The 10766-nt window shown below is 49.2% G+C and overlaps 1 protein-coding gene across 1 annotated transcript; it reads left to right on the top strand.

Moving 5' to 3' along the window:
* Window positions 1–6941: 6941 nt before the first annotated feature.
* Window positions 6942–9892, top strand: PERM1 (PPARGC1 and ESRR induced regulator, muscle 1). The gene is made up of 4 exons (XM_023515135.1): window positions 6942–7592; window positions 8016–8838; window positions 9433–9558; window positions 9789–9892. Exons 1-4 carry the CDS (start codon window positions 6942–6944, stop codon window positions 9890–9892), a joined length of 1704 nt encoding a protein of 567 aa, XP_023370903.1.
* The last annotated feature ends 874 nt before the right edge of the window (window positions 9893–10766 follow it).

Raw genomic sequence — 10766 nt, 5'->3', positions numbered from 1 at the left:
AAGAAAATTAGTTCAGATGATTGCTGCAAAAAAATATTAAGCAATAATAATAGTAATAATGCAAAGAAAGTAACATTCACATTGTCAGATAGAAGTATGTCTATTATAGAATACTTTGATCAGTTAACTTCTTCTTATTTTGTTTTTTCCAAAGTCTCAAAAAAATAAACAACTAATATTTATAAATGAAAGTAACAGATAATTTCAAAAAAACAGATCATGCCAAATCTTACATACAATAGAAAAAGAAATACGTCAAAATCATTCTACTTAATCTGGATACACCTGATATTAAAATTGGAGAAAATATATTATTATAAAGGGAAAATTACAAACATATTTCACTTATAAATGAGGATGCAATATGATAAACAACATATTAACATGTTGAATTAAAAATTAATGTTTAAGTAGTGTACTTTGGTCCAAATTAAATACAATTTATGTAAGAATTAGTCACTAATTTCTTTCTTTTTTTTCCCACACCCCCTCCCTCCTTCTCTGTCCAGTATCCCCTTCCTCCATGCCCCACCATGTCACTAATTGTCATTAATTGTCTTCATATCAAAGTTGAATACATAGGATTCTTTCTTCCCCATTCCTGTGATGCTTTACTAAGAATAATGTGTTCCATCTCCATCTGGGTTAGTATAAATGCTGTAAAATCGCCATTGTTTTTAATGGCTGAATAATATTCCATGGTATACATATACCACAGCTTACCAATCCATTGCTGAGTTGAAGGACATTTAGGCTGTTTCCACATTTTAGTGATTGTAAATTGAGCTGCAATAAACAGCCTAGTACAAGTGTCTTTATAATAAAAGCTTTTTTCCCCTTCTGTATAGATGCCCAGTAACGGGATTGCAGGATCGAATGGGAGGTCTAGGTTGAGTTCTTTAAGGTTTCTCCATACTTCCTTCCAAAAAGGTTGTATTAGTTTGCAGTCTCACCAGCAGTGTAAAAGTGTTCCTTTCTCTCCACATCCGCATTGGCATCTGCAGTTTTGAGATTTTGTGAGATAGGCCATTCTCACTGGGTTTAGATGATATCTCAGGGTGATTTTATTTTGCATTTCTCTGATAATGAGAGATGATGAGCAGTTTTTCATATACTTAGTAGCCATTCGTCTATTGGCTTTAGAGAAGTTTCTATTCATGTCTCTTTTTTTTGTTTGTTTTGTTTTATTTTTGTTTTTTGTTTCTTATTTTTTTTTTGAGACAGAGCCTCAAGCTGTCACCCTGGGTAGAGAGCTGTGGCATCATAGCTCACAGCAACCTCCAACTCCTGGGCTCAAGCGAGTCTCCTGCCTCTGCCTCCCAAGTAGCTGGGACTACAGGTGGCTGCCACAACGCCTGGCTATTTTTTGGTTGCAGCCGTCATTGTTGTTTGTCAGGCCTGGGCTGGATTCGAACCCAGGAGCTCAGGTGTATGTGGCTGGCGCCTTAGCTGCTTGAGCCACCGGTGCCGAGCCCATGTCTCTTCCTCATTGATGTATGGGGTTGTTGGATTTTTTCTTATAGATTAATTGAAGTTCTGCATAGATCCTGGTTATTAGACTTTTGTCTGATTCAAAATATGCAAATATTCTTTCCCATTGAGTTGGTTGTCTATTTGCTTTGGTTTTTGTCTCCTTGGCTGTACAGAAACTTTTCAGTTTTATTAAATCCCATTTGTTTATTATTGGTGTTGTTGCTATTGTGATGGCAGTTTTCCTCATAAAGTCTTTCCCCCGGCCAATATCATCCAGTGTTTTTCCTATTCTTTCTTTGGGAATTTTTATTGTTTCATGCCTTAAATTTAAGTCCTTTATCCATCTTGAATCAATTTTTGTAAGTGGAGAAAGGTGAGGGTCCAATTTCAGTCTTTTATATGTGGATGTCCAATTCTTCCAGCACCATTTAGTAAATAGGGAGTCTTTCCCCCAGTGGATGTTCTTGTTTGGTTTATTGAAGATTAGGTGGCTGTATGTTGTTGGTTTCATTTCCAGGATTTCTATTCAATTCCAAATATCTATGTCTCTATTTTTGTGCCAATACCATGCTGTCTTGACCACTATGGCCTTGTAGTATAGCCTAAAATCTGGTATAGTAATATCCCCGGCTTTGTTTTTGTTACTAAGAACTGTGTTAGCTATACAGGTTTTTTCTGATTCCATACAAAATGCAGAATCATTTTTTCCAAGTCTTGAAAGTAGGATGTTGGTATTTTAATAGGGATGGCATTGAATCAGTAAATTACCCTGGGAAGTATAGACATTTTAACAATGTTGATTCTTCCCAGCCATGAGCATGGTATATTCTTCCATTTGTTGATGTCCTCTGCTATTTTCTTTCTAAGGGTTTCATAATTTTCTTTATAGAATTCCTTCATCTCTTTTGTTAGGTATATTCCTAAGTATTTCATTTTCTTTGGGACTATGGTGAAGGGAATTATGTCCTTAATTAACCTCTCATCTTGGTTATTGTTGGCATATACAAAAGCAACTGACTTGTGAACATTGATTTTATATCCTGAGACATTACTGTATTTTTTGATGACTTCCAAGAGTCTTGTGTTGAGTCTTTGGGGTTCTCCAGGTATAAGATCATATCATCAAAAAAAAAAAAAAAAGGGAGAGTTTAACATCCTCTGCTCCCATTTGGATGCCCTTTATTTTCTTGTCTTGTCTAATTGTATTGGCTAAAACTTCCAGCACAATGTTGAATAGTAATGGTGACAGAGGACAACTTTGTCTAGTTCCAGTTCTAAGAGGAAAAGCTTTCAGTTTTACTCTGTTCAGTAAAATACTAGCTGTGGGTTTGTCATAGATAGCTTCGATCAGTTTAAGAAATCGTCTGATTCCTTTTTTGAATGTATTTATCTTCATTCATTCTTTATGAGGTTTTTGTTCTTAGTTCTTATGTTAAATATTGTTTTTGTTATTAAATTTAGCCTTTTTAATTCTGTGAAGGCAAAAGTGGAAACCTAATATACACATTTATAAGTAAGAAAAATTTTTAAAAAGAAAATTAGTTCTTATTCTTGAGAGCTGACCATCTCAAGACCAATGACTTGAAAGGGCCTATACAACTACAGAACAATCTCCCAAGGAGCAACCAACTCACCTTTTGTGCCCTGGTGGGAGGGATAGGCCCTGGGGTACCGCCTTATACACCAGGACGCAGTTGTTGAAGCCCAGCACTGTTGGCATCCAGTGGAGTCCTTGTGCTCTCTGGTGGCCTCTAGGGGCACAGCAGGCCAAGACCTCTCCACCTTCCCAGGGAATCTTCTGCTCCACCTTAGGCACAATGCCTCTGCACACAGGTGCTTGGACTACAGTATGACACAGCCCTGTCTTTGCATCATGTGGTGCTGGATTGACCTGGTGTCCGTATGGAAACAAAGCAGGGTCGGCTCTGCACATGTAGCTCAAGAGGCTAGGGCACCAGCCACATACACTGGAGCTAGTGGGTTCGAATCCAGCCCAGGCCTGCCAAATAACAATGACAACTACAATTAAAAAAAAAAAAATAGCCGGGTGTTGTGGTGAGTACCTGTAGTTCCAGCTACTTGGGAGGCTGAGGCAAGAGAATCGCTTAAGCCCAAGAGTTGGAGGTTGCTGTGAGCTGTGATGCCAGAGCACTCTACTAGGCAACATTGGGAAACTTTGTCTCAAAAAAAAAAAAAAAAAGAAAAAGAAAAGAAAGAAAGAAAGAAAAGAAAAGAAACAAAGCAAGTCCATATATGTGACCCCACATCCCAGGATCCATAAAAATTCATTTCAGGTGTGAAAAGCAAGGCAATGAAGTTTTCTAAACATGTAAGAATATGTTCTTTAAAAGAACAGAAAAAGGTTCATGCTAACCCAAAGGAATTGTTTGTTGTTTGTTTTTTTTTTTTGAGACAGAGTCTCACCCTGTCTCCCTGGGTAGAGTGCTAAAGCATCATAGCTCACAGCCACCTCAAACTCTTGGGCTCAAGTGATTTTCCTGCCTCAGCCTCCCAGAGTGCTAGGATTACAGGCATGAGCCACTGCACCTGGCCTCATAAAGGAAATTGTTGATAAATTGTACTATGTAAAAATTAAAATCTTCTGCTCATCTAAAACACTAAGAGGGAAAAGTGGAGGCAGAAAGGGAGAAGGCACTCATGAGACACTTGATGAAGGACTCTTGTCTAAAATCTACAACAAATTCTGGCAAATCAACAAGGAAGAGGGAAATGGCAGGCACCAAGGACACCTGCAGCGGGAGAGGCACTGACAGCGGATAATTGATCATTAGGAAAATGTGAACTGAAACTGTGGCATGGCACCCCCACAGAGCACGATGCCCACAGTGGCAGAGGTGATCTCAGATGTGCAGTGCAGGGAACCCCACATCCTGTGATTGGTGTGTGTGTCAGCACAACTGTTTAGGAAAACTGCTGGCCTGCATCCTAGAAATTCCGGCATGGGGTTGCCAAAAGAAATGTTCCAGAATGTTCACAGCAACACTGCCTGAAATAGCTGCAAACTGGAAATGATCCAAACCTTCATCCCTGGGAAAATAGATGCAGCCACACGGTGAAGTTACACTCAGGACAGCTCTCAGGGCAGCCTGTCTCCAGGGTGTAAAGGGTGAGAAGGAGGCTGATGCAAACAGGCTTCCAGAGTGGGCTCCTTCTGTATGGAGTCCCAGGCTCTGTACACTTGCCTGCCCTGGGCAGCCCTGGAGTTCTGTGGCCTCTAGGGGAGGGGAAAGGCTACTTCTGGAAAAGCTCAGCACCAATAGTACACCTCCTGTGAGCTGAGACCTTGTTCTTCTCCAGTGACACTGCCATGCCTCACGATGCTGACTTCTGTCCCCCAAATCTCGTCCCCAGACCTCGTAAGCCTCGGGGTCCCTACCTCAGGGGTTTCTGTGGCCCTCCATTTCTTTCCTAGAGTGTGTTGCTGTGAAGATGAGCTTAGTCAACAGTTTGATTGGATAGTTGTTTGATTGCCTCCCACCCTGTCCTCTTATCCCCTTGTCTCCCAGCTCAGGACCTACCTGAGAATGGGCACCATAGGCTCCAAGCTCAGGATGGCTGGAACGTAGGGCAGAGCAGGGCAGGCCCACCCTCTGCAGCTAGTGCAGAGTAAGAGCAGGGCCTCTGAAACTCACCTCTGCAACTTACTGCCTGTGTGGCTGTGTGACTGTGTGCAAGTCACCCTCTCTGTGTCTCCTCTCAGGATGAAGTTTATAGAGAAGAACTCAAGGCAGCCTGGCGAGGGGCCCCTCAGCACAGAGGCTGTGTCACCCTCCAGGTTCTTCCTGGATTGGTCCACTTGGGCTGAAACGCCAAATGCTAACCCTGGAGGGAGATTCTGTGAAGCCATCTTGGGTCCTGTACATGGGCTAAGGCCAGGAGAGGTGCTGACCAGGAGTGCACCCACTGTTTTTCCCTAGCCTTCCGACCTGCTCCTGAGATCCATGGTCCATGTTCTTTTGGTGAACTTCCACAGATAGCCTGCAGTACCCCCACCTGCTCCCATAGGTCCACTGGCAGGCTCAGCCATGCCACTAGGGAGCGCACATAAGCCCCAGAAGGTCAGGCCAAGGAGGTGCAAATCCTGGCCATGGTGCAATGGTCATCTCCAATGTTGAGCCAGGAACATTCTAGAGGTGGTGGATGGGGACTGAGGGTTTTTAGCAGGAGAAGGAAGCACAGAGTGGCCTCAGTTCAGGAAAGGGAGGCCCTGGTTTAGTGATTGCAGGTCAGCCTTCTCTGGCCTTGTGCTGGAAAGACATCCCTCATGCAGCTGGATGTGGTGCTGGATCAAATGCCATCTATTTGTGGCCTGGGCCCTGTCAGCTGGCATGAGGCACATGTGATTTGCAGGGACAGGTATTTTTGGCAGTGGGGGTGGAGCCTGTGTAGAGAACCCAGCACCATGCCGCTCTGGGCGAGCAGCTCAGACACCCAGCTGCTGCCCAGCTGGCTGCCAGGACCCAGGTAGGTCATAGTCAGCTACTTAGTCCTAAACTAAGGGGTCCCAATGGTGGAGAGCCCCAGAAACATCTGGAAGGGCCAGAAAGGAGGGCAAACATTAGTGGGTAGCCATGGTGCCTTGGGATCAAGGCTTCTCTGTCTCAGAACCATAGCAGGGAGATTATCCTCGCCTGGACTGAATGCTGAAGGGCAGCCCCATAGCGGGTAGAACCTACAGCTGGCTGGGGTCACTTTGGTGCCCTGAGACAGAGCAGAAGAAGGAAGCTGAGCAGCGAACAGGTCTGGCAGCATATAGACCCTAAGAGTGGTCCGACATGCTGCTGGAGTCAGAAGGCTCATTGCTCTGTGACCATCTGCCCTGGGTCTCCCTGCTGACCCCTGAGTCAGCTCTGGTCAGCACCAGTATGACCTTGGTGAGCTCAGAGGAAGGCTAATGACAGGTTGGCCCAGTCAAAAGGGCTGGTAACTTGCTGGATACCACAGCTGCCTGTGGCGCCTGCCACTCAGGCACACTGGGCTAGGTCAGGGCTGACCATCTGAGGGACTAATGCCAGTGGGAGGTCTGAATAATGGACTTTGCCATATAAAGTTGGCCTTGGTACTGGCAGCCCTGGAAGATGGTTGAGGAGGTGAGGAAAGGAGGGAACACAGAACGTGGGGGTCACTGTTCTTCTTTAGTACAGAACAGTATTTGGTTTTAATGATATAATAATGTAACAGTGTGTCATTACAGAGTTACCATTTTGGGGTTAGTTTGGAAATAGGGAAAGTTTGAGTCAGGATTTTCTAACTCAGGGAAAGTTTGAGTCAGGATTTTCTAACTCCCTCTGGACCTGTTCTTTTCTCTTCAGGCTGTGATGATGTTATGGCAGTGTGGGAGGTGCCCCCAGGTTGGACTGGGCAGTGGCAGCTTGTATGGGCCAGGGCCCAGGGCCCAGATCTGTGACCACGCTGCTCAGCCCCTCCAGTGCCTTTGCTAACCCCAAATGGAAAACTTCCAGTACAGTGTCCAGCTGAGCGATCAGGACTGGGCTGAATTCTCTGCCACAGCTGATGAGTGTGGTCTCCCACAGGCTGGCCTGGCCTCTGGGGATGAACTCTTGTCCAGTGACATTGACCAAGAAGACAGCAGTGGTCCTCCTGGGCAGCCGGCTCTGGGCGGGCGGGGCTTGCTAGGCTGTGAGGAGGAAGATGTGGCTGCCCAGCAGCTGGTCAGCAGGTCTCAGTGTGAACCTCTCTTGGCTCTGGGAGCTGGTGAGCAGACATCCAGCACGTCCGCACTATCTCTTGGCTCTAGTGCCACCGCTCCTTCCTCAGCCCTGTTGGTGCCAGTGTCTTGTGGGGATGAGAGGCAGAGGCTACTGCAGGGCCCTGCCCCTAGCCTCCCTGGGATGTCCTCATGGAGTCCCAGGTCTCCTGGCCACAATGCCATACTCCAGGACCCCCTGAACAATCCTGGAACCGTGCCTCGAAGCTCCAGTGGAAAGAAGAGGAGAGCCATGGGTGCTAAGGCGGGTGGGCATTCAGGAGCCCCAGGCCCTGCCCCTGCCCAGCTGGGCTCCCTACTGCTCACAGCACAGCCAGAGGAGGGTCTTGGCCTGGCTGGGCCCAGGGGCAAGAGTCTGGAAGCTGGGGAGGTAATGCCAAAAGCAGGAACCAGGCAGGACAAGTTGGGGCCAGACTCTACAGGAATTCCTGGGCCTGGCTCAAGTGCCCCTGAGCTGCTCACCGGAAGAAGGCCTGGTTTGGACGTATCTAACCCTGTCTCTGTGATCAAGCAAGGCACCGACCAATTCAGAACAACCCCCAGAGGTGAGCTATACCCAGAGTCCACACCTGCCAAGGAGGCTCATCTGGACTTCTCAATAGCTAAACCAGATGTGGCTGTGTCTACACCTGACTTCAGGCCTCCACCCGATGTGACTCTGTCTACACTCACCTCCAAGCCGAGACTGGATATGGACCTGCCTACAGAAGGTCCAGAAGTTAAGCCAGAAGTTCCCTCTACACTTGTTTCTGTGGCTGTGCCGCATGTCACTCCGCCTCACTCTGTCTCTAAGGTTGATTCAGACGAGGTTGTGTCCATATCAGCTCCCAAAGCAGATGCTGCTGCCCTATCCCAATCTATTGTCCCCCAGGCTGAGCCTCATGTGGTGGAGATGAAGACTGGAGTGATCCCCAGAGCAAAGCCCTTAGCAGGTGTCCCTGGACACTTCTCAGGGGAGCACCGAGTGTACCCCATTCACACCCCCAAGAAGAAGAAAGTACGATTCTCCATGGCTGGGCCCAGCCCTGAGAAGCCAGCATCAGTGGTGGCCCTGGGCCCCCCATCGCCATCTACCACTTGGCCTTCATCTCCCCGGACAGAACCTGGGGGCCATGAGGAGCCTAGAACCTGGGATGCTGTGGCCATCGGGCCCCGACCCCCCAAGCCTCGCATCCTCAAGCATCTCCCCCCTCCAGCCCCCTCTGCCTTGAGGGCACCAGGGCCCAGGAGCCAATTTGCAGTGACCCTCCCAGAGGCCTATGAGTTCTTTTTCTGTGACACCATTGATGAGGAGGAGGAGGAAGATGCTGAGGAGGTGGCATTAACCAGCCAGGCTCTGGCTGAAGTCCAGTGGCCAGACATATGCGAGTTCTTCTTCCAGGATTGCCAAGCTCAGAGGCCAAGTCCCTGGGGATGCTGCTCCCTAGCCCCACTCCCCAGGGCTGAGGCTGTGCTAACCCCTCCGCCTGAAGACCCTGTGCCCATCTCCATCCCTGAGGCCTATGAACACTTCTTCAGGGAGGACAGGCCTGGGAGGGGCCTGGGGCCATCCTCCCTGGGAGCAGGGCCTGGCCCTGCCAGAGCAGAGCAGCTTGGCTTGATGGTCAGGCAGCCAGGTGCGTGTTGCTCAGGTCCTGAGGCCTGTCCAGATCCTGGGAACACACTGTCCGGGGACCTCAGCCAAAAGGGCCACTGAGGAGGGGCTGGACAGAACCAGGCCATCAGACTCAGGGGGCCCAGGGTCTAGCTCCTGAGTATCCCAGGACATAGTTCAGGTGTGCAGCTTAGGCCAGGCACTGGGTCTATATTCAGGCCCAAACAGCAGCAGTGCAGTCCCTCTGCTCCAGTGGGCAGGTGCTCCCTTGGTGACGTATGTCTACCCAGACTACCCTTGGTGATATATGTCATATCCCCTTTGCAGAATGTGTCCCAGACAAGGAGGGAGAGGACCCCAGAGGCCATTCGTCCAACTGGCCTGATTCATCCATGTCACAAGCTACTCTGTGTCTTAGGGCAGAGATACAACGGGGAAGATGTGGCTTAGACAGATGTGTCTGGGAGGCATGATTCTTAGCACAGACATGTCCCAGGGCAGACATGTCCCAGGCACATATGTCCTGGGGCAGACATATCCGGGACAGGTGATTCTCAGGACAGGTGCATCTCAGAAAGGAGGTGGCTGCAGCTGAGGGCCTGCTTCTCTTTCCTAGGAGAACTCTGGGGCCCCCTCACCTCGTTCACCTTCAGCCAGAATGACATGTGCCTGGTGTTTGTAGCCTTTGCCACCTGGGCTGTGAGGACATCAGACTTGCACTCCCCAGACGCCTGGAAAACAGGTTTGAGGCCCTGGGGTGGGGAGCTGGGGCCAAGAAGTGAGACTTAGGCAGCAATGTCCGGCCTCTCCCAGTGGACCAGCAGGAAGAGGGTGTGTGGGGGAGATGCAGGTCTCTCCCTAACCTTGCTTTTGCCTGCTGAACCACTGCCCTTGCCTTTGAATGCTGGGTCATAGGGCAGACGGTGATGGCTGGCCAGAGCTGGCCCTTAGGAGATCTTGTGCTTCTTGCAGTCTTGCTGGCCAACATTGGCACCATCTCGGCCATCCGCCATTTCCGCCGGCAGGTGGGGCAAGGGCGCTGCAATCCCAGCCCCAGCCGCAGCACCAGCTCCTAGCAGCCAGGATGGACCCAGGAAGAAGCAGGATGAGGAGATGAACACAGGTGTCCAGGAGGGAGGCAGTGTCCTGAGAGATGCTACCTCAGACTCAACTAAGGGTCTGGCCATGACCAAGCCTGCTCCCTGCCTTGACCTGGGAGGGGCAATTCTGGACGTCTGTGCAGGAGAAGGCTGAGAGGGAGCCACTGAGGGGCCAGAAAGGCACCTAAAGTTGGATGCCAGATATGCAACATTTGGGACATACTCATCCTAGGAAATTATTTGTTATCTGAAGTCACATTCAGCCAGCACCCTGTATGTCATGTGGTATGTGGAGGAGGTATGAGGATGGAATACTGGATGTTGGAAGGGTGAAGGTAGACACAAGGTCCTGCTGGAAGTCTATGCAGGGGACAAGAGCAAGGGCACCAGGACCTTGAGGCTTGGAGCTCACAGGTGGGCTGATCTGGAGAGGGTGCCAAGGCCCCTCCATACCTGGAGCCCCAGGCCTGCTTAAGCTCCAGCCTGAGGCAGTAAGCATGTCTAGGTGGGTATGTTCCAAGAGGCCCCAGTTGCCCCATTGGGGTGGGGTCTAGGGCCAAAGCTAGGAGCTCCTCCTCTGGGGACCCTAGGTAAGGCTGCAGAGGCAGAGCTGATGGTTTCAGCTAGAGGGATGGGGCCCTGGGGGTCCTTCGTGGTGGCTGGGAGCCCAGGGATGAGGAGTGGGAGATGGGGTGGGTAAGAGGCTATGGCAGCAGAGCACAGAGGTGGCCTGACAGGTGCCCAAGACAGCTTGCATGGGGTCCTGGGATGGTGAGAGACACCTTCTGCTGAGTGAGGATGCCTGGACACAAGGCGCCAATAAAATCTCTGCTTTCTTTCTCATTTAGTG

Source organism: Otolemur garnettii, unplaced genomic scaffold, assembly GCF_000181295.1.
Source record: "Otolemur garnettii isolate 467f Iridium unplaced genomic scaffold, OtoGar3 scaffold00067, whole genome shotgun sequence".
Classification (NCBI taxonomy): domain Eukaryota; kingdom Metazoa; phylum Chordata; class Mammalia; order Primates; family Galagidae; genus Otolemur; species Otolemur garnettii.
The sequence above is the reverse complement of the archived record's forward strand: the minus strand, read 5'-3'. Positions and strand labels throughout refer to the sequence as shown.

Coding starts and splice junctions, on each gene's coding strand:
- PERM1 (XM_023515135.1), top strand. CDS start 6,942: ATGGAAAACTTCCAGTACAGTGTCCAGCTGAGCGATCAGGACTGGGCT. Junction 7,593..8,015: donor AGAGTCTGGAAGCTGGGGAG/GTAATGCCAAAA, acceptor TCTGTCTCTAAG/GTTGATTCAGACGAGGTTGT. Junction 8,839..9,432: donor CTTGATGGTCAGGCAGCCAG/GTGCGTGTTGCT, acceptor TCTCTTTCCTAG/GAGAACTCTGGGGCCCCCTC.